The following is a 24,490-nucleotide window of genomic DNA, read 5'->3' as shown; positions in this document are numbered from 1 at the left end:
TATCTCTCTATCTAGAGATGGATCTGAAATTTCTAGTTTGTTTCAACCTCAGCTCCCCTCCCTTTTGCAGTGAGCTCAGTCTGGTAGGTGGCAATGCAAGCAAATATAACATACTTCATGCTTCTTACCCTAGAAGATGGCAGTGAGAAACAGGAAGCTGGCTTTCCACAGAGAGATTAATTATTGAATAAAGTGTTTTAAAATATTTACTGAAAAATGATTCTTTTGTTAAATTGTTTTTCTTTAAAATACTTGGATATGTTTCTTCCTTTATGGATATGAGCTGCCTTATTGAGTCCAGAATGTGTAGGGGGGAAAATCATATTTTTTTAATGCCAAGTTAGCAACCTATCTTAGGAAGGAAAAGTGACTGCAGTGAGAAAGCACCCAGAGCTTGATAAGAGTTCTTAATAATGAATTCTAAACACCACACACACACACACACAGACACACACCCAATCACTGAATAATAATAAGCTCTGCTTCTCAGGCAAGTATCTTAAAATATGTATGTTGAATTTTTAAAATATTCCTGATGTCAAAATATTCAAGGAATGTGAGGAAACTGGAGAAGGCATGGAGGGACCAATGTCCATGAGCAGGATTTCTTTATCTCCTTAAAATCTCCTGATCTCAGAGCAGTTTCCATACAAATGTCCCTCTGTGGGTGAGGTCAGCCCACCCCCTCCCCCCCACCCAACATCCAGGTTCAAGTGAGGCTAAATGTCATGATGACTGGAAGAAAAATGTCCCTGTTAGCTCTCTCTCACTTTCTGATTCAAGAGCCCACCTTTTGGTTTTGATGTTTCTGAAAAAGATGGGTTTGAGTTTTTGGCTTTACCTTGTATTTGGCCCTTAGCCCTGAATCAGCCCTGAATACAATCCTGTTGTATTAATACATAGGGGGCTGCAGATATTAGCTCAGGTTGGATAACATATAACATATTGAAGGCAAATAATACTTCTAATAGTGACTTTTGATAAAGCTATTAATGATAATGATGAAAAACAACACTGTGCAAATAGAAAAAGGAACAAAAATATAGGAAAAATAAATGAATAGAAAGGTCAATAGTCTAGATATATTTCAACTGAGGTCCTAGATCTTTATTTAAAAAAAAATCCATCTCAACTAATTTGGGGTTGCACCTCACAGGCCTGTAACTCTTGCACTTGCCCAGCTTTAAGACTGAAGAAAGAGCTCAGAGTTTGTAATAGAGATGTCTGTTACATCTACCTTTAGGGCAGCAGTCCCCATCCTTTCTGGCACCAGGGACTGGTTTTGGAGAAGACAATTTTTCCGTGGAAGCGGGTGGGGGGATGGTCTCAAGATGATTCAAGCACACTATATTTAGTGTGTACTTTGTTTCTCTTATTATTGTATCAGTTCCACCGCAGATCATCAGGCATTAGATCCTAGAGGTTGGGGACCTCTGGTTTAAGGGATGGGGAGCTCATAAGTCTGAAACAGGGTCCTAGAGCTACATCCCACCATGTGCAACACAGGTCATTGTGGCAGTGTTCTTTCCTGCAGGGGCAAGGGGAAGAGGGCAATGCCCATTTTAGGGGAGCTTAAGTCAGGAGGGCCCGTTAGGGAAAGCAGCAGTTTGATAAGAAACTGCTGATTTGATAATCCTTAGAGAGTCCCTTGGACTGCAAAGAGATCCAAAAAGTCCATTCTAAAGATCAGTCCTGTGTGTTCTTTGAAAGGACTGATGCTAAAGCTGAAACTCTAATACTTTGGCCGCCACATGCGAAGAGTTGACTCTTTGGAAAAGACCCTGGTGCTGGGAGGGATTAGGGGCAGGAGGAGAAGGGGACGACAGAGGATGAGATGGCTGGATGGCATCACCAACTCGATGCACATGAGTTTGGGTGAACTCCAGGAGTTGGTGATGGACAGGGAGGCCTGGCGTGTTGTGATTCATGGGGTTGCAAAGAGTCGGACACCACTGAGTGACTGAACTGAACTGAACTGAACCACCTGTTTGATAAGGACAGTTGCTAGCTGGAGCCTGAGGCAAGCATGTGGAAGGTCAGTCTCGTGAGTAAGGTATAGGGGAAGCAGGCACTCGTCAAACGGGATACAGAGAGCAAGAGAACAGCTGTCTTGTGTGACCTGACCACAGTTATGTATCTGAATGTAGCTAGGTCCTGGGATTTTACTTTTACCTTGGGAGCAGATAGCCTTCACTTTCCATTTTATGAGAGTACCAAACAATTGCAGAGGCAATGGCTCAGCATTCCTTTGAAGAGTGTACTAAGGAGAAACTTTAAGCTCTGCTAAAAGTCTGCTGCACCATCATTAAAAGCCAGCATTAAAATGCAGGCACCAACAGCATGTTTACACCAGGCTCAAACATTTTTTTTCATTCCTTTAAAAGAACATCAAGGACTTCCCTGGTGGTACAGTGGAAAAGAATCTGCCTGACAATGCAGGGGAAATGGTCTCTGCTTGTTTACTTAGCCTACCCTCAGCTGGTCCCAGATTTTCTCAGAGCTGTTCTGTGGTCTAAGGCTCTCTTCCTTCCCCAGCCTTCCTTTTCTTCTCTGTCTTCGTGGTTGTCACCCTTCCATCCCAACCTGAAGGCTTTACCTGTCTGCTTCTCCTCCCTATTGCCTTATCCTTCACAGGAAACACCCCAAATCCCTGGCACATCCAGTCTTGCCCAAGGGTCTACACCAGATATCTTCTTCTTGGAAGACCCAAAGTGACACAAATTGTACACAGTGTGCTGTGAGGGCACAGGTGGAGAGATGTGGTTTGGAGTTGGCAAGTGAGACCTCATCCTGAGTGAAGTGCCAGGCAAAGAAGATATGAAAGTGAAAGTGTTAGTCGCTCAGTTGTGTCCAAGTCTTTGCGACCCCATGAACTGTAGCACCCACCAGACTCCTCTGTCCATGGCATTTTTCTAGGCAAGAATACTGGAGTGGGTTGCCATTTCTTTCTCCAAGGGATCTTCCCCACCCAGGGATCGAACTTGGGTCTCCTGCATTGCAGGCAGATTCTCTACCATGTGAGCCACCACAGTCCTTGCAGTCAAGTGGCAGCCCAACTGCTGATGATTTCATGAGTGGCAACCCAGGAAAATGTCCCCATGGAGAGGACTGTCCTTGCTGGTATGATGATTAAGGTATTTTAAATGACTGTTTAGTACTAAATTAAACTGAGGCCTTATAGAAGGACAGTGGTAAATTGAGGGCAGTTAACAAATAATTAAAGTGTGACAGCTGGGGGACTGTTAGGGTAGTCTACATAGAGGCCTTTGTTTCTTGCTTTGGAAGGGCAGATGCAGGAGAGTTGACCCAGATTTTGTATTTAGAACTGCAGAGCTCTAGAGATGTTTAAAAGTGCAGCAGAGACAGTACTGATACCCTAAGGTCAGAGCAGTGGTTGGGAAAAGCTGAACCCTGGAAATGCTGACCGAGATGGCCTTAATGCTCCTCTCACCTTAATTAAACTTTAGATAGACTTCTTCCTGTCTCTAAGCTCCTGAACTCTCTTTCTTAGGAACATTCACTTTGGAAAATGTGTAATTATACATTTTTTGCCCTTTTCAGATGTAAATCCTTTTAAAAACCTCTTGACTGATTTACAATTCAGGAAGGTCTTTCTGGGATGACCTGGGAGCCATCTTTTTCAAATGTAATCATCAGGAAAGCTAGTACATCATTCCCCAGGCTCTGTGGGAGGGTAGGAACCTAAGCTCCATAGGCACCAATTATACAGATGGCCTAATAACAGAGAAAAACAGATGTGAACTCAGGAATACCTCAACGTGCTAGACACATCCTACTGGTCAACCTGTGCCCCTGACATCCTCCAGCATGCATCCATAGCTCACCCTAGAGCTTGAAAACCCTCTTACCATTTGTTTCCATACAGCTTATGTTAGACCGAGTTCTGATCCCTCTTCTCTATTTCAATAGGCCTGAACAAAGTCTTCTTGTGCAACTTTTTGTTTTAACAACATCCCTGAGAAGAGTAGCTCTTCAGGTCCCTCTGACCTTGGGGACTGACCGAGGGGAGGAGGCTGCCCCTCTTATTAAGGAGCTAACACTTCTCCTGTAGGAAACGGCTGCAAGACAACAGCTGTCCTGCTCCAGAGTTGCTCTCTTCCACTTCTGGCTACAAGGGTGCTGATTATGATTAAATTCTAGCACCATCTAATGAGAGACATGGTGAACTTGACAAGGAAGGAACGAGATTATGTACTGAGGAAGCTTTCAGTGGTAGCCAAGGGAATACCTGTAGGGCGAGGTTTTGAGGGTGTTTAATCAAGGGGGCCAGGATTAAGAACTGAACGAAAGCAATATATTGACTTGGCAGCATTTTCCTGGAATGTTTGACTTTACACCTGGGTAAGGGCCCCAGAAAAGGAACACTCACTGCTAAAAGTAACTCATAGAAGTTAAGAATAAGATGATTCATGCTGAACAAAGTGCAAATGCCTCTGTTGTCTGACAGGTTGTAGAGGAAGAAGATGATGACTCAGGAATGTGGGCCTGATGGAATTTTTATGACATCCGAAGGCCCAATAGAGAATCCCAATAGGGGAATGCAGCATTCAGCAGGGCAGTCAGGAATGCATTGGTAGGGGTACAAGCATCCAAGAGAAGTTCAGTGACAGCTCATCCCAGAGCGACAGGGCAGAAACAAGGAGGAGCGCTCACAGAGCTGGTCTGATCAGTATCCATGAGGATGACAAGCCCTGAAGTAATTGAGTCTAGGTGGCAATGCTTAACTGCCAGAAACAAGGGGTCCATAGGACTGGAGTCATAGACAAAAGGGGCTGGACCTTCAGGGAGTTATGGAGATTGCTAGTAAAACATGACACCAACACACGCCAAATAGATAGCCCTGAAGTGTGCTGTTTGACATCTATGATCAGAAGCAGGCTAGAAGGGAACAGGAAGCTGAGGGCTATTGTCTCAATAAAAACTCACAATTCTCTGCTCAGTTCTCAAACCTAAAACAATCCTGAGATCCAGAACTTTCTGACCGAAGAGATGACCATGTGCACAGGAGGAACAAGTCTGTACCACCACAGCAGGTGTACACTGTTCTGAGTCCCCTAATCCTTCCCCAAAGAGACTTACAGTCATTTACTCATGTGATTTAATGTACTGGGGAGAGGGAAATAACCAGAGAACTATAAGACACAGAGTCTGAGTTGACTCCGTGTATCATCATGGTCCTCCAGTAACAGTGCGAACCACAGGAGTCATGGAATGAATGGAATCCTGCTAAAGTCTGGCTCAGAGTGGATCCACTGTGACAACAGACATAACTGGCTGTCATTTCTCTGTCTCCAAATATACAATTGAGTTGCCAGTTGGAGGCTGGAGTGTTCTTCATTTTGAATCCTTGATTTTATTGGAAAGACCAAGTGGAAGATTCCAAAATTATTTCCTTCTCCCTCCTCCCAGCCAAGATAGTAAATCAAAGCATCCCTGGAGAATAGGAAGAGATAGTGGAAATTAGCATCACATTAGAGAGCCTGGCCCTAACTTCTTTATTCTGGCCCTCAGAGAAAATGAATGGATTGTGGAGAATGACTGTAGCCTATGTAAGCTGAGGCAAGTAACAGCTCTGGTCATGGTTGCTATGCTACATGTGGTATTGTTGATAAATGCTGACCAATAAGGATTCAGGTGCATGGTACACAGACATGGGTTTTGCAGGTGTACTTTAAAAAATATTTGTTTGTTTTGATCAGAAAAGATCAGGGAAAAGCTACATTTGTGTGGAATAGACAAAAATATGTACTTATAGTTTTTCCCCAGGATTACATTAACTCTCCCACTTCTCTGTCATAATATATTCAAAAGGAATCTAAATCATTTGGACATGTCACAGATTATCGCATTATTGGATTGATGCCATTACATTGATGAAACACTGGTAGCTAGTACATTGGAGACTTTGTTAAGACACATTTTAAAGAACAGCTGTTTCTGTCAAGCATTTAGTGGTCTAGTGGTCAGGGGTATTTGTAATATCTCCTGAAGGGTAAAAGACAAAATTACTAATTCCTACAGGCATGAGTCTCAGTGAGCTCCGGGAGTTGGTGATGGACAGGGAGGCCTGGCGTGCTGCGATTCTTGGGGTCGCAAAGAGTCGGACACGACTGGATGACTGGTCTGATATGATCTGATAGTAGAGAAGAAACCACGACACATGGTAGGACTCTGGTGGTTTGGCTAGAAAACATTGTGCACATAGAAATATTGTTACAGCCCTTAAGTCCAATGATATGGGAGGCTTCCAGTTTTGAATAAAGTCCCAGAGTAGAAAAGGGTTCTGAAGCTGCCACGGGCTGTGGTACTAGTGGTTCTATTACTTGGGCCATATCATCTAACAGGTTCTATATTGTTAGAAGTGTCAGTGGTGAGAAAAGATGGAATCCAAGTTTACAGCAAACCCTAGTGAGAGAATCCTAATGCCTACTACTGGGCTTCTGGAACAAGACCATGTCATCTGCAGTGGAGAATTCCACTTCATTAGAGAGTCATCTTCTGGCATGATACTTGGCCAAGGGGCACCAAGTGGTAATTGCCCACAATGAGCTGAGTTATTTTAGACCCCCAACATCATAGAGCAGAAAGCTCAGCAGTGTCCATCTTAAGTCAGAAAAGATGCATTTGAGATTGAAATTAAGAGTATGGGTAAGCTGCATGAGCAGGTGGCCCAGACTCTATGTCATTCACTAGTGCCCCATTGTAGATGAATTTTCTATGAGCAATTGAAAAGAGGAGGAAAAGGCCTAAGTTTGATTTCTGAATGGGTGGGCTCAGTATAGGTGTGCAAACTGAATCTGGATAAACATGGGGATGGCAGTGTTTCTTGATAATAGTGGAGACAGAAAAGTCTTTCCAGTGGGTGGAAGAGCAAATGGGGAATATGGTCACACACTCTTTGTAGAAGTAGAACTGACCTTAAGGGAGAATACATGTTTATTTCTCTACATTTGCTAATGGCCTAGCAGAATGGTCAGGGGTATGAAAGGAAAAGACCAGGAGATCAGAGACGAGAAGGTCTGGGATTGCTGCAGATGGATACGTGGGAGTTGGATGCTGCAAGTGTAATGTTTGAATATGTTAATGCATAACAGAAAGCATCCACCAAAGAGGCACTGAATGAGGAAGTAGACAAAGTGACATGGCCAACTGACATTGGTCCCATTGTCAGTGACCATCCAGACTGGCTTTTATGGAATGGAAGAGCCACAGAGCCCACACTGGTACTTCTTGATCATGAGCAGGGATTAAATAATGTTTATGCTCACTGCTTTGTCTTTTAATTGTCCCATTTTAATTTAATGTCTTTTAATTTGTCTTTCTATTGTGCTTAAAATCCAGAAACAAAGAATTATAATAATTATACAAACAAGTCATGAGGTTTACAAGAAAATTACCAATACCAAAATTATGTAGCAAGATAGGATTTGACCAGAAACACAGTAAATTGCACAGAGAGGAGGTTCTTACTTTATTAATTATACCTATTTAGATTCAGATATTGAGTCAGACTTTGCATAAAAATCTTCTAAAATGTGGCTAATAATAGTGATTTTGGGGGGTTTACATAAAATGGGAGCAAGTGAATCAGCAGAAAGGTTTTATTTAAAATGCAATTGTATTCTCAATTTTGTTACATCTGAGGGGAACCTTGTGGATGATATATCATTCAACCCTTTAGTCAGGGAAAATAAGGCTTTGAGAAAGGATACAGTATCATGGCACCAATTAGTGATAAAACTATGGTTAAAATCCAGCTATTCTGAGAGTCCAGTGTTTTTCCACTAAGTCATATAGTCTCCTGTATTTAGAATAATGTTATTCGAAAATATTGTGGTTATGTACATGAAATTCATATTCCTTGAAATAACTGCTCTCTTAATCTGTCTTAATGAAGGCCCTGAATAAGTCCTGCATTTGTTTCATTCAAAAGAAGAATTGAAAATGCAGCTTGAGAAAATGGTGATAATTGTACAAAAAGTGATGACAGGTTGAAAATTCTCCAAATTATGAACTTATCCCAGCTATTTTCATACATATTTAATGCTAAATATTTTCTGCAAAATGTAAGTAACCTATTCTACCCCTAAATACTCTTTTTTGATGATCATGTACCATCTTGAGATTGTAGATTTTTCTATCCTAAACTTAATATTTCATTTAAAATTTTAATTTGCTTTTGGTCAGTTTAATGACGCAGTAGCTCACTTTCAGGATTATTTCCATTTCAGATTCTCAATTTCAGATTATTTCTGGAGCACTAGCCAATCAGCATTTCACATTGATTTTTTTTTAAACATTGTTTTTTCTTTCTCAGATTCCTCATCAATGCAAGTATTTTCATCACTGAGGTGATAATTTGGAGATCATAGGGTGACAAAAGTTTGCCTGAGAATAATTTTCTCCTTCTCTATTACAAATTCAATAGTTTTGTAAAAGATTTTTTTATTATGCAAAACATATTTCATGTAAGAGTGAGCATTTGTAAGAAAAAAGGCCTACTTGTCTAAGATTTGACTGAGTGCTCGAACCAGAGAGTAAGTCTAACATAAAGCCAAGAAGATTTAAATGATTTCCTCCTTCTCCTACTCTTTAAAATACTGACACTCATGAAAGTCTTTTACTGTTATAGCAACACCATCCTGGCCTCAAAGTCCTTTCTCCCCTTTTTGCTTTCTGCACCACAATTTCTGACAAGCCACCCACTCACTCCTAACCCTCCTCATTTTAAAGTCTGAGAGGGATGTAGTTCTCTATCACGGTTTCTCCTTTCAGTCCACTTGGTATTTATCTGTTCTCTTTCCAGAGAAAAGGAAAGCGTGTCTGTGTGCACGTGTTTCTGTGTGTGTATGTGTGTCTGTGTGTGCCTGCATGTGGCTGTGTGCACGTATCTCTGTGTCTATGTATTTCTGTATGTGCGTTTCTGTGTGTCTCTGTGTGCCTGTGTCTGTCTGTATGTCTTTTGCAGGTGTGTCTCTGTAGGTATCTGTGTCTCTCTATATGTGCATTTGTATGTATATCTGTGTGCAAGTGTGTGACTTTGTATATCATATCTTTGTGTGTCTGTGTATATATATGTGCATGTGTGTGTCTCTGTGTGTGTTTCTGTGTGTGTGTGTGTGTGTAGGAATTGAGGGGAGTGAGAAGTAAGTAGGTAACCTAAATGGCCTTAACATTTCATCCATCTCCACCAAGCTTTAGACAGGCTTCTTCTGTCTCTAACTTCCCTTGTGGCTCAGAAGGTAAAGTGTCTGCCTGCAATGCGGGATGCCTGGATTTGATCCCTGTGTCAGGAAGATCCCCTGGAGAAGGAAATGGCAACCCACTCCACTACTCTTGCCTGGAAAATTCCATTGACGGAGAAGCCTGGTAAGCTACAGTCCATGGGGTCACCAAGAGTCAGACACGACTGAGCGACTTCACTTTCACTTTTCTGTCTCTAGGCCCCTGACTTCCCTTTCCTTAGAGCTTACTTTAATTTTAATTTCTTAATATAATCTTGATATATAAAAATACATATTTAATGAATAAGATTCAATGAGTTTGGACATATACAAATATGGGAACCATCACCAAAATCAAGGTAATAAACATAACTCATTGCCTCCAAAATTTCCTCATGTCTCCCTTTTTAGGAGATAAGAATACCTAACATGAGCTTTACCTACTCATATTTTCAAGTGCACAATTCAGTATCATTAACCGTAGGTACTACACTGTACAGCAGATTTCTAGAATTTATTCATCTTGTACAACTGAAACTTTATACCAATAGAAAAACAATTCCCTGTGCAAGTGAGGGAACCAGACAAAAAGCATTTGCCATAGTTCAAGTGTGAAAGAGAATCTGAAAAACAACAGGATGAGTTTTTTTCAACGACCTGATTTTGAGGGAAAGATAATAAGAAAAGATGCTGTCAAGGATGTTGTCCATTTTCGTGGTATGATTTGGCAATAGGAACCACTGCGAAGTTTCAGAAGGGACATGTTACAGTCAGATACAGATTTTAGATAGGTCCCAGGTGACTGTGCAGGGATCCATTTGAAGGAGAGGAGGTGGAAAACCATAAAGAGGCCACGATGGGAATCCAAATAAGAGGTGATAGGGTGTAATGAGGCATAACTGAATTAAATACTCTAGGCAGCAATAATTCATTTAGTTTGCAAGTCAACTATTAAAAAGAAATAATTCAGTAGTGTATGACTTTCCTTTAAATATCCATAGCAGATGTGAGTAGTCCCTTTACAGGAATATTGGAACCACTCAAAAGCTCTAATCAATTGACAATAATAACTTCTTGAATTTCAGAGGTAGAACAGAAAATTAAATTCTTCAGTTCAAGAGAATAAAACTGGCCCCCACATAGGAAAATTTTCTTCATTGAAAGCAGAAATGTCATCTGAACCTCATGAGGTCAGTTTGAGCTTGATAAAGTATTACACAGGGAATGAAGGAAAATTGGTCAATTTTGAAAATAATCAGTTATTATCTCTGGTTCAGCTATATTTTTAAAAAAACTTTTATGTGCAATTCTGTACTTTTTGAATAAAATGGTAATCTTTTATTTTTGAAACATTCTTTGAAGTATAGAGACTAAAATATGTTTAGAAATATAGTATTTGCAGAATTTTCAATTGGTAAATAAAAGGCAGAATCAGATGTTGCCCTGCTGGAATTGTAATACTTATTTTAGAAGCAACATTATTACCAAATCAGAATTTGTGGCAGCTCATGCAGTCTGATTCTGATACCAATCAGAGATATCAATCTCTTTCCAGCTCTTCTTTACAGGTGTAAGCTATGCTTGGGAAATAGTTTCTCAGTATTTTTGAAATAAGCAATGTGTTTTCACAATACTTGTTTACAATATTCCCTTAGCCTTAACACTTAGTCTCTCAGTTCAACTAGCAAATTCTATTCCCCTTCTAAGACTTTACTCATGGGCCCCTAAAATTTCTCTTATTTTCCTAGGAAGAATTATTCTATCTTAGTTAATTTTTTACATGTTTCTTTTCCCCAATCCAAACATCTTTCATTTTTACTTCCCTCCTTAACAATTATACCTTCTAAGGTCTGGCATTTCAAGTCAACTTGCCTGAGACCTGCACTCCCTTGCATGTCTGTCTTTTTTGTCTAATTCATGTAGTTAAAATATACAGTGTCTATTCTCTTACAAATAAGCCAAGGCTGAGGAAAGCTGTATGGCAAGGAAGTTTGGTGTCACTGTGGGTTGTCACTAAGCTCAAAAGGGCCCTCAATATAATACTGGTTCCTTCTCTCCCTGCCTACTTCCTCTATCACTCATTTCCAGGACTATAATAAACCTCATTCAATCTTCAAACATTTAACCTCTATTCATTTCCTCTTCACTCTTGAGCAAATAACCTCATATCTCACTGAGAAAAACACAGCCACCAGGAGGAAACATCACCACTTCCTATCAAACTTACAATCTGTCTGCTTCTGTACTAATGATCTCTTTTTCTTTAGTTTCACTAGGGTAGTAGTTTTAAACTTTGGCTCCGCATTGATAATAGCATCTGGGGAGTTTTCAAAAAATACTTCTGCCTAGGCTCAAACACCAGAGATGGTGGTTTAAATAGTTTGGGTTAGAGCTTGACTATGTTTTTGAAATTTCTTCAGATGATTCTAATGTAGTTAGGGTTGGGAATCAATCTTTGAAAAATTTCCGATTCTATCTTCTCAAATCATATACTCAAATTCACGCCTTCCTTCTTTTCTATATGTAGAGGGAGTATAAAGAATCACTCCCTTTCCTCTTAAAAATGAAACCAAATGAAACCAGATCAACCAGCTAACCAACCAAGCAACAAAAACACTTAAGAAAATTTCTCCGTCATACCTGTGGTGAGGAGTTTTCTGTATCAGCTTAGCTAGGCTGTGGCAGCCAGTTACGCATCCAAATATGACTGGGCACGTTTCTGTGATGGATTCTGTAGAGATAGTTAGCATCTCTACACAGCTGACTCTAATTAACGTGACTGTCCTCAATTACCTGAGTAAGCATGGCTGATTTCATCAGCTGAAAGTCTGAAAAACTTCAAAAGCTTAGGCTCCAAAATGGAGAGATTCTACCTGTGGTCTGCAGTGTCCATTTTCATCCAAGAGTTTCCAGCCTATGTTTGATACAATCCAGAGGTCTGAAAAGAATTAAATATTAACACACACACACACACACACACATAAAATAACCACACCTGGTTCAGGACTTCTCTGGTGGTCCAGGGGTTAAGAATTGGCTTGCCAATGCAGGGGACACAGGTTCAATCCCTGGTTTGGGAAGATTCCATGAGTTACAGAGCAACTAAGCACAGTCACCACAACCTGTGCCACAGCTAGTGAGCATGTGCTCTAGAGTTGTCCGAGAGATGCAACTACCGAAGCCCGCGCTCCTAGAGCCCGCATTCTGCAACGGGAGAAGCCACTGCAATGAAAAGCCTGCAAACCACAACAAAGAGTAGCTCCTGCTCGGGTCAGCTAGAGAAAGCCCATGCACAGCCACAAAGATCCAGGACAGCCATAAATAAACAAGCAAGCAAGCAAGCAAACTGGTTCTGCCCCATCATTCCACTCAAACAGCCTGCACATGTTGTAATTAACCTTGTTTTGCAAAAACATTTTCCAAGTGGCTATTCAATTGACACATGCTTGGGAAGTTCAGGCTTTGTGTTTTACAGCTCTGGTTCACCTACTCTGTTAGATATGAAGTGTCCATTCCTGCATGAGTCGACTTGTCTCATTATTAAGTTCAGTTGTTCAATTTATAAATACACATGTTGGATTGTATCAAATGTTTTCTACCATCTTAAGATTTTTACACTAATGTAACTCATTTTCCAATATGAACTAATCTTGCATAACTGGGATAACTGAACAAGGTCATAAGTCTATTACTTTTATACATTGCTAGACTGGGTTTGTTAAGTTTTGACTTTTGATATTGAAAGAGCCTCTTAATGAAACTGAGATGGGAGTGAAAAAGTTGGCTTAAAACTCAACATTCAGAAAATGAAGATCATGGCATCTGGCCCCATTACTTCATGGCAGATAGATGGGGAAACAATGGAAATAGTGACAGACTTTATCTGTCACCAAAATCACTGCAGATGGTGACTGAAGCCATGAAATTAAAAGACGCTTGCTCCTTGAAAGAAAAGCTATGACCATCCTAGACAGCACATTAAAAAGCAGAGACATTACTTTGCCAACAAAGGTCCATCTAGTCAAAGCTATGGTTTTTCCAGTAGTCATGTATGGATGTGAGTTGGACTATAAAGAAAGCTGAGTGCCGAAGAACTGATGCTTTTGAACTGTGGTATTGGAGAAGACTCTTGAGAGTTCCTCGGACTGCAAGGAGATCCAACCAGTCCATCCTAAAGGAGATCAGTCCTGGGTGTTCATTGGTAGGACTGATTTTGAAGCTGAAACTCCAATACTTTGGCCATCTGTGATGTGAACAGCCGACTCACTAGAAAAGACCCTGATGCTGGGAAAGATTGAAGGTGGGAGAAGAAGGGGATGACAGAGGATTAGATGGTTGGATGGCATCACTAACTCAATGGATGAGTTTGAATAAGTTTCAGGAATTGGTGATAGATAGGGAGGCCTGATGTGCTGCAGTCCATGGAGTCTCAAAGAGTCAGACATGACTGAGCAACTGAACTGAACTGATGGGCATTTATGTTAATTTTTTGTACGTGAAAATGGCAATTTGGCCTTACTTCTCTTTTAATTGCCATAGGCTTGTTAATTTTATTGATATGTTCAAAGCATCAAATTGTTGGAAAGTCATTTTTTACTTCATAATTAATGCAAATATTCCTTAAATTTTACAAATAAGATATAATATTAAATAAAATTAAAATAAAAGTTTATTTGGAGTTAGTTGAACAGAAATAAAAATTTCAACATTTTCCAATTATAGTTCTACTGTTACTTTTAATAGGGAACTATTTTGGCTGAATTTTCTACAAAATTTGTAGACTATAGATTTTCAGCTCTTAAAAGCCTAGGTAATTAATAGTCAAAAAGTCAGATTCATTAATCATTTATCTAATTATAATCTTTTAGATTTGGAATTATTTTAAAAAAATGTTCCAAGATATATTTCATCCAAGAATACTCTAGTTTACCATAAACGTACTATATACTACTGTTGATGTTAGTGAAAGGTTGAGAAGGATAGCACATTACATAAAAGTTGATCAATCAACTCGATGTATTCCTAAATTTAATTATTTTTATAGAGATAAATAGGAAGAAAAATAAAAGTAAAAATTCAAGTTCAGTAGATTTCCTATAATGTTTTAAGGTTAAAGAAATGATATAAAATGTCCTTGCCATAGAAAGGTATCAAATATGTAAGCCCACTCATAGAGGGACCCACTGGCTCAAAAGGGTGAATTTAAGGCTTAATAAGAGTAACAAGTTCAATGAATTAAAATGTATCAAATATGTTAAAAGTTCAATTTCTTGATCTGGGTGGTTGTTTTAAGAGTATATAGTAATTTATTAAGTTACACATTTAATTCTGTTTTCTGTATTTGTGCTGTTTAAAACGTACTTTTTAAACTGAGTGAATGAACTCATCATATAATTTTCAGAAAAAATATTCCAGAAAGTTCTATTTCTATGTTAAGTATCAATATATCAAGTTGATAAAAACAGGCAGCCAAAGTTGATATTTTCAATATTTATTAGTAAGGCTGAGGCCACAGCCTTTATACAGCACAATTTGCATAAGTTATCAAGATACATCTTGTATACAATCACAAAACCAAGACATATTTTTACATAGAGTAAAACTCAAGACAGATTTACAAGCATTTCTATACAATTCTCATGTATTTCAGTTCAATTTATATAACCTTTAGCCCAAGAATTTTTCATTAGATTTCATTAGATGGTTCATTAGATTTTTGAGAGATTTGGGTAGAACAGAAAAAAGAACACATTAGCAAATCACCAACACGGCATGCAACATATAGTTAGAAACAAGACGTATCTCCAAGTACTCTATTTTTTATTTTTAAACCAATTTTATTAGGTTTTTATCTTCAGTTCAGACAAGAAACTTATTTCCTTTAACATCGGATGTGTTTTTGTTAGGATATCAGCACACACATTAATTGGTAGTGGGAGCACCTGAGCACATCACCAACAAATATACATACACAATCAAACAAGAATCATATTCACATGCTGAATGCCACAGGGAATTAATATTTCAACTTCGTCTAGTATACCAAATGGAGAGTTATGTACAGGGTAACGAATTAAGAAAATGCTCTCAATCTACCTATCAGAGAAGGAATCATTTGATTAAATGATTTTTATTTAAAGGGAGTCTTTAATAATAACAACAACATGGAACATACAGAAAACATCAATGTGTCATATTCAATGAGAATATCTGTTTCACTCATTCATTCTTGTGTCACATCAAAGGCAAGTTATTATTAAAGAGACAGCTCATAATTATTCACTGAGCTTTCTTTTACTTCCAGCTCAAGCTCAAAGAGGGAAAATCACTCTGTCACACATAGAGTTATAAACACATACATAGCTGTAGTTGGCTGCTTTTGGAATATTAGACATTGTAGCAATGAAAATAAGTTTTTAAAAATATTGTTAGTTATGATTTAAATAATAAAGTAAAAAAATACTATAAACATCTTTATGATATCTTAATGAAATGAAACACTGATCAAATCATTTCTAATAAATTGGGCACAATATAGTATATAATTTCATTTTACTTCACATCACCACCAACCTAGTTCACTACCTCTATCACCATGATCATCACAACCGTTCCTATAATAAGAATCAGTATCAGCTGGTTACCAGCTATAATATTCCCACAGTATGACTATTTTAATGTGTGTGATCCATAAAATTAAATCCACTGATATGCTGAAAATATGCATTTATTAATGTGATTAATTACAATATAGGCAACATTAAGGAGCAAAGACAATCACTTCCTCTTAGTCTTGGATACTCTTCTTTTAAACTGAAATAATAAAGAGTTCAGAGTCACCAAAAGTCTCCTTAACCTTAAGTAAAACAGGGAAACACAAACTTCTTAGTATTATCTATGTCTGTAATGACCATTCTAGACATCCCTGTCTTGTGTAAAAATTCGCTCTGTGCTTTTGCTTCACAGCTAAAGGTTTCTTGGGGACCAAATTTTAAACCAAGAAGCAACTTATGTCTGATGACTCAATGAAATTGTGGGAAAAATTAAGATGCTCTTCAAGGTAAAAGTGCTGTAATTGGATTGATCACATGTTATTTAGAGATTACAAACTTTGTCTCTATTAGGATAAAAAAAGCTAATCCCAATAAAATAAATGAAATAAAAAGTGGAAAATCATGTGCTGTGATATATACAAAAAAGTAAAAAACACCGAGCCCTATTTGCAATTAAAAAAGAAACAGTTTTGTTGTAAGAAGGGTAATCAATATCAGAAGAAATGCATTTGTATAAGGTTCAGTGTTGCATAGAATAATTCCAGTACAATGTAGGTGTTTGGTCAGCTGCAAACTTGGCACGCTTGGCAGGATCTTACACTCTCTGAAGAGGGATGCTGGTGCACAAAAAGAAGCCCTGTCATGAACTCTCTTGATTGGCCTGGCCACATCACCAGTTCTGGAATAGAGGGTCCCCTGTCATGGTAAGATTCCTACTCTCTCATGTCAAATAGCTACCAAGGTATGATCTTTGTTTTGGTGGCAGCTGCTTTTGTGTATTTTAAAAGAAATGGCAACTGTAATGAAGTAAGCTAACTGGTCATGAACCTCTCATGCATACTTCTGGTGTAAGTGGCTGCAGAAGAGGACCCACAGGAGAGTCTCCTTTTAAGGACAAACAATAGAGCCTTTTTATGTCAGCAGGAGATCTTCCTGAACCCTTTCCTTCCCCAATTATGTGATGATTATAAGCTCCCTAAAGTGCTAAATTCTGCTGGAAATATCCATGGCAACCACCAGCAGATCTAGATGTCTCTAAAAATAAAATTCTAGCAATATCAAATCCTTAGTGATCCTCTCACCACATGCTCATTTTACAGCAATAATCAATGATAAAACTGCATTGTCAGGGGAGGGAGATTACAAAGTAGAGGGAAGAAAAGTGACTGTTACCTTTTCTAGACCGGAAAGGAGTGAATTTATATACCTCTATATATAATAAAGATATGTAACATGGAGTTTATTATAAATTATTTAATTTTTAATGTCTTAAATTTAATCAATGTCTGTCAGATTTCAAGTATGTTTTTCTTTAAAAATGAGAAAATTCAATATCTGACCATTATGTTTCTAGAAAATTTCTCTAATTCCACTAAAACCTCACCCTTGAATAAAGAAGCAGCTTTTAAACTCAGAATTCACAGAGAAGCAATTTATTTTTGTGGGTTTGGGAATAGGATAAGATCAGTATAATTTATTTAATTTATAACCCAATTTGTAAATTATTTTTATTAAGTTTTTGACATTAAAAATTTTTTTTAACCTTTTTTGGTTAAATGAAAGTTTATATAAGTTCATATTTTAAGAAATTTGGTTTTGGAGTTAATATACTGCTTTTATCCATGTCTTTGCTTACCATTGGTTTCAAAGATGCTTTTTCACATACAAAATCGGGGAAAAAACTGCATAATGCCTATTCCTCACTTATGTGTATAAAACTACATTTGGAAATGTGCTTTCATCTTTTCTCATAGATCACTTAGTTTGATCATCCCAACATCCCATTAGGAAGGTTAGGAATGTGTAATTCTATTTTCCCACAAATAAGAAAACTGAGGAAAATTGAGTTTAAGTGACATGTGCACGGTGACAGTTAGTGGCAGAACCAAGGCCTGAAGCCAGGCTTTGAATCCCAGCTGAGTTCATCTCCTGTAAGTCCATGTAACTTCCTTGTTCATGTTGTTGGTTGATGGGGAAGAGGATATTTCATTTTAATGACTTAGACGTTGGTCCTTTTATTCTATATTATTAAAGTAGCTCAAAGAACACTTTCACCTTAATATAACATTGATTTTTCACATATTTTCCCAACACTGATGAACTGGATGACTGTGATACTGTCACTAAAGTAGGACAATAGAGCACTAGGGAGAACTTGAATTTGGTGTCAGGGTTTTCATTTTACAATCAGTTAACATAGTAAGGAAAAAAGAAACTGTGGAAGAGCAGGAAATGACACCAATTAATCAATGTCACAGATTAGTATGATTTGTTTGCCAGAGGAAGAACTTTCTCCCTGTGCATTTATTACTCCAGAGAAAGAAAATATGTGGGATAGTACATTGATTTGCGACTTCACAAAGCACAAGTTATCATGCTTCCTAGAATATGTCCATTTAATCTAGGTCCTTTGGTATGCAGATTGAAAATGTCTTGGATTAAGGGTTATTTATGGAGATTTTCATGTTTTCAACCAAGGTTCCAACAGTTTATGGGACAATATTCTTTTCCATTAGCCAGTCATGGCTTTACTTCTAGATACATGTAATTCCATTTCTACTTAGTATTATTTTCAGTATACATTATTTCAAATTATACAAATGTGCTTTTACAACATGAATTCCAAAATTGGTGTAGTTCACCCTTATAACATTTAGACACAGAGAAAACTTATACAACATGATCTAAAAACTATAATTTCTAAATCTCTGGTCCTCCTTACTTCTTTCTAGTCTGGATACACACTGTGGGTGTATCCTATGTCAGAAGCTCAAAACAGTTATCTGAGAAGATGAAGAAGAAAGACTTTTGAAAACTGAGATTTGTTACATCAGTTCCTTCCTTTCAACCAAGCTCTTCTGCATAAAGGATTACTTTTGCCTGCGTTAGAAACCATATTAATCTTTAAGTCTCAGCCTTCAGTTCGCTATAGCTTAACTCTACTCAAAAATGTTTTGTATTAAGTAATCAAAATTTCTCTCACTGTTTTTCGTGACAGCCACAAGAAATCCAAGGTTTCAGAACTCCTTTTTTTCTCTTGTCTTCAATATATGGACTTTTTCTTTTGAGTTTTTCTCTATGTTCCACAACCATACATTTGCAAAGGTTTCAGTATGCTTTTGCTTTTTGTTCCTCTTCTCACGATTACCCCTGAAAACAGCTTAGAACCAATAGTATTCAACTATAGTCGCGATTAAGATTATTTAAAGCACTTTCTATACCCTGAGCAGACACATTTCTTCAGTGGGTTTGAGTAGGACTGACCAAAAGTTTGTGCCAGTTGACTATTCTTTTTCTGAGATCCACTTTGTCAAGCCAGATACAGGCTTCGCCAATCAAGGTCTTTTTCATAAACTTCCCTCCATTGGAAAAAAGTAAAATCTAGAAAAAATAGTCAAAATTATATATCTATTTGTGTGTACATTTTCAACTTCTTTTATGGACATTTACATATCAAAGAACTAACACAGACAAGAAAGAGTGAGGGTGAGAGGAATTAGCAGACATTCTTGTAGGAGAACTAATAACTAAGATGACCTCAAAAGATCTGCATAATATTAATTAATTCACATCAACATTTCCCAAAGGCAGAGACCTATCCTGCAGGACAGAATTCTAGATAAGATATGTGTTATCAGCTAATTCTAACTCAGTTTATGCTTAAATTGATAGAAAGTTTCAGAAAAGAACTTAACTAGTTTATGAAAAACCAACTCAAATACAAAATTACTTGAGTGGTAAGTAAATAAGTAAGAGTTTACAAGGCAGATAGAACATAACATTGATTTTAAATACCATTTACTTTACTGGGGATTTTACTATAGTAAGCTCTTCTAAAGTGGTTTCTTGTCATATGTAGAATTTACATTAGTTGAAATTCCATGGGATCTCAAACTCAAAATTTTTTTTTTTAGGGATCAGTTGAAAGAAAGGTAGAGACAAGGTAGAGACAGCCATTAATCCTTGACAATTCTCTTACTCTCTCTCTTTCTTTTTGGAATCTCCTTCAGATAATTCATCTTTATTCCTGGCCAAAATTTACTTTTATGTTTCTGACTTCAAAATCTACTCTTCTATCTTTTCAAGCCTTTGATTTTGTGATTTCAAATTGCCTAATTATATATTTCATTTGGACCTGCCCTCATCAAATTTATTACATTTCAGACAAACTCATGATTTTTTTCTCCCTCTATCCCTTCTTTAACTACTCAGCCTCTGTGCCTGACACATCTGTTCACACAGACTTCAGAATGTCTTTTAATCTTATTATTCCCTTTAACTCTAATGTCAGTTAATCCTCTAAATGCAGTTTTTGCTTTGTAATATGTCTTACATTAGTCTCCAGCACAGGCCTTCATTTAAGTACCAAAACCATGGTCTTCTCGTCCCACATTTTTCATCATTACCCTCCCTCCTCTTTCTCCTTTCTCATTCCTTGTTTCTACATCTACCAAAGGCATACTATGTATAAGCATTGTGCTAGGCTGCAGAAGACAGAGCAATGAAAATCAAGCTTTGCACCAGAGAAGTTGATAGTACAAAAACAGTGGCAGGTAAGTACATAAATGGTTGTGCAAAACTGGGAGTGATGGCCTAATAAGATAAGCAAAACATGTGAATAAGATGTGATGAAGTATACCACAGCCATCAGTAAAGAGATGACTTTACATTGAAAGATGTGGAATATTGTAAGAGATGGAGAGAAATGAAGAAGGGAGTACTGAAGGGGAGGAAAAATACAAGCAAACAATCCAAGAATGTGAAGATTCTGGTGTGACTGAAGTAAAGAGTGAGTGGAAAAGTATACAAAGAGATGAAATTAAATGGAATACAATTAAATTAAATACATATAACTCACTTTAGAGGATTCTGAATGGGTCAGGCTAACAGTGAATCATTGGAGGGTCATCTAGTCAGTGTTTTTAAAAGATATCTCTGCCAGTAGTGTGATAAAATGAATTAAAAGCATAAGATAATGATGGCAAGTAGGCCAGGTATAGTGCTGAAATGATGTGCATAATAAAGATGAAGACCCAAAGAGGATCAGTGGCAGTGAGTGTGAAAAAAAAATCTGTATAAATGAAACTGAGTAGGTAAGATAGAGGCTAATTGGATGGGGTGAATGGGTTGTGGAATTTTCAAGGGCCCCTGGAAAGTTACCTCTAAAATTAACTTGTAAAATGTCACATAGTATATGATTGGCATATAAATATTGAATAATTAAACAGTAAATAAGTACAGTATAGGTGAAAATTTAAAAATAGGAACGGTATGAGTTACCTGAAGAGAATGTCCAGCAGGACTTAGGCTGAATCTAAAAGTCTCATTGAATGAAGGCTCTCGATCATGTCTACATACTCTTGTTTTTTTCTTGATCACCTTTTTTTGGGTAGATATGTTCATCACATATAGTTTCACATATAAATCTGAAAATAAGAATTCAGCTTATTAAGTGTCTACTAACAATACATTTATACAATTAGCATTATAATTGTATTCTGGGAGCTTCCCTACATTTTACATAAAGCCAGTAGACTGTGAACAACTTGTTTCAGACAACATAGAGCACTTAAAATATACCTAATTAAAACACACCAATTTTCCTAGCAGTTTAAATGTTTACTTGTATAATAAATATATCACTCTATGTTGGAAAAAAATCTAATTTTTAACCAGTAAAATATCAATTTGCTTTATATAAGATTAGATTTATAAGATTATAAATTAATTCTTATTTCATATTTTTTTTTCAGATATATTTGATACACAGTCCAAATTTTAGTTAGCATTTTCTAGGGCATTTAGTTCATTCTCCTAAGGAGTTCTTAGATACATTATATTGCTTATTATCATAAAATTAGATACCTGGTAAGTGATCAGGAGATTTAAATTTGTAGGTAATATTTCTACACTGTAGGATTTCAACTATTAGTTGTTCCCCATCTGTCTTCATTTCTTTCTTCAATGCAATCTTGATTTCTCCCATTACCTGAGTTTTAACTGGAACAATTTAATTAAAAAGTTAAGGAATATGTCATGTCATATATTAACTGGTTCATTCAATAAGTTTTTTGTACATTCATTTTTTGAGTGTTTACCAAGAGCTCAACATCTTATCATATCCTATGGATACACAGATGAACAGAATACAGTCCAAGCCCTTAAGGAGTAGAAAGTTTCACAGGAAAACTAATAAATTATAAACTTAAAATGAGGTATGTTATGTATAATGATAAGCTAGTAACATGAGAGGTATGCAGGAAATGTAAGTAGGTGTCACTCAACTGTAGATTTTTAGGACAAAAGAGGTAATAGATGAGACAATAGGAGACTGTAGAAAGATAGTCGTACATACAAATAATAGAATTCTAATTTATAGCAAACATTAAGTCAAGTGAGATACAAGAAGCTGTCTGCCAACAGTTGCTCACTACCTACAAGGCTTACAAAGGAACACTTGCTAACACAACTAAATGTAGTTGTATATTATATCTACTTCCATTCTATTTTCTTTGTAAGAGAAGTGGCCAACAAGAATATATAGTAATAAAATTTCACTAGGGAAAAATATGAGTGATTTAAATGAATTCAAGACATTCTTCTAGTATTTATCTTGGATCTTTATATTAGTGAAGAAGCAATTCATGCTAGGTCAAACTCTATGTTGATTTCAATGGATTTTCTCTCCTATATTGATTCATACATTTATTCACTTACTCATTCACCAACAAATATTTTATTTCCCACTCTACTTTGTGATAAGCACTCTGTTAGGAAGAATGGATACAATGGTAAGCCATCATACACATGCTTACTGGTTTTATGGTTTTTCAGTCTATTGGGAAGAAGTACTTCAGTGAAATAATTTATTCAGTAAAGGTACAATTAGAGAGAGAGAAGATGTTCTGATGTATAAAAGCATGGTTACAATAAAGTCTAGGAAAGAACTTCATGAGCTGAAACCAGAAGAATAAGAAAGCATTAACTAGGTGATATGGATGGAGAAGAACATCCTAAAGAGAAGGAACAGTGTGTCCACAAAAGGCAACATCACTGGACCAAGGAACTAAATAAATATTCATGGGATTATAATATACTGTTAAGTGGTGCTATGTTTAGAATTTGCATTTTATCTTTAGAACAATTGAAATCCAGTGAAGGTCTTTAACATGGATGTAGATCATTTGTTCTCATATGTTTCAATCTCAGGCTTTCTTTATATTACAAAAAGAAAACACTGGTCCTCAAAGAACATTAAAGTTTCTAATTAAAAAATAAAAGTATACATTTACAAATATTTATTCATTGGTTCCATTAAAATGACAAGAATATACCTGTAAGTAGGGATTTTAATGAAAAATAACCATAATTTAAAAAAACAGTGAGGCATGTACAGATTAATGTAATTATCTGTACTTGGCTTAATAGTGGATGGCTGAATTCTCATACTTGTTTCTACATTAAATCCAGTTCAATATGTTGTATTAGTTGAAATACATGATGGTCTTACATATATACATAGTTGGAAAAGGAAGAAGTATTTTAGTATCCTTTTCAGATAACTGTGGACAATCTTTGATACTACCAAAACATGAAAAGTAGTGTTTCTTTTTTTTAAAGATTAATGGAAATGTAGAATCTGAAACCATATCAATGAACTTTTTTTGTACTTTTACTTTAAAATACTATAGTCTATCTTGTACCTCGAATGGATCATTTAACTTTACCTGAATTGGTAACATCATATACTATTTATTTTGTAAAATAATGGTCTATTGAGTTATGTAGGTCTTCAAAAATCTGACACAATTCATACAATATTAAAAACACTTTTGTTAATATCACCACCCATATCATGAAAAAAGTCTGAATTATGAAAAGCTGTCAAGCTCAGGGAAGCAGATAAAAGTTTTAGAAAATTTCATTTTTACTTAGAAGTTGATTTTTGTCATTGACAACAACTACTGTCATTATTTTCTTAAAGTGACAAATTCATTTTGTTAATTTTTTAGAAAATGGCTGCTGAATGTACCATGGACTTTGTTAAGTGAATGCTGCAAAAAATTTATTTTTCATTCAAATCTCAAGACAGAGAGCAAAACCTCATCAATCAGGGCAGCAACTTTATCTGTAAAACAGTTATATTTCTTTCCTCCAAACCCGTAAGAAATCAGACAGAACTAATACTGCTCCATTCCTCAAACTGTAACTGAGATGGAGGGGAATAAAAGAGTATTCTAAATGATAGGGAGGGAGTCAAGGACAACACCCCAACTATTTGAAGCTAATAGGAGCTAAAGTCAGAAATGATCACATCAATTAGCATGATGAAAGGAAAAAAACAAAACTAATTTTTCTGGAAAAAATTCATGGTTATAGGTGGTAGGTTCAGAAACTCCAACTTGCCAGCATATAAAATTTGTTGTTGTTGTTTTCACTTTCTCACTTCTGAAGAAAGGTGGAATTAAAAAC

General features: G+C 36.8%; 1 protein-coding gene across 6 annotated transcripts in view; it reads right to left on the bottom strand.

Moving 5' to 3' along the window:
* Positions 1–14,720: 14,720 nt before the first annotated feature.
* Positions 14,721–24,490, bottom strand: part of PCLO (piccolo presynaptic cytomatrix protein) — a 398,862-nt gene continuing 389,092 nt past the window's right edge. For all 6 annotated transcript variants that reach the window (XM_070787660.1, XM_070787662.1, XM_070787664.1 and 3 more), the window contains 3 exons: positions 21,884–22,018; positions 21,299–21,444; positions 14,721–19,399 (listed from right to left, as the gene is read on the bottom strand). In XM_070787660.1, coding sequence (XP_070643761.1) covers positions 19,259–19,399; positions 21,299–21,444; positions 21,884–22,018 — 422 coding nt within the window. In that variant the 3' untranslated portion in view covers positions 14,721–19,258. The remainder of the gene's footprint in view (positions 19,400–21,298; positions 21,445–21,883; positions 22,019–24,490) is intronic.

The sequence above is a fragment of the Bos indicus genome, chromosome 4 (genome assembly GCF_029378745.1).
Source record: "Bos indicus isolate NIAB-ARS_2022 breed Sahiwal x Tharparkar chromosome 4, NIAB-ARS_B.indTharparkar_mat_pri_1.0, whole genome shotgun sequence".
In the NCBI taxonomy this organism is placed as follows: domain Eukaryota; kingdom Metazoa; phylum Chordata; class Mammalia; order Artiodactyla; family Bovidae; genus Bos; species Bos indicus.
Note: the sequence above shows the minus strand (reverse complement) of the source record. Positions and strands in the feature narration are given on the sequence as shown.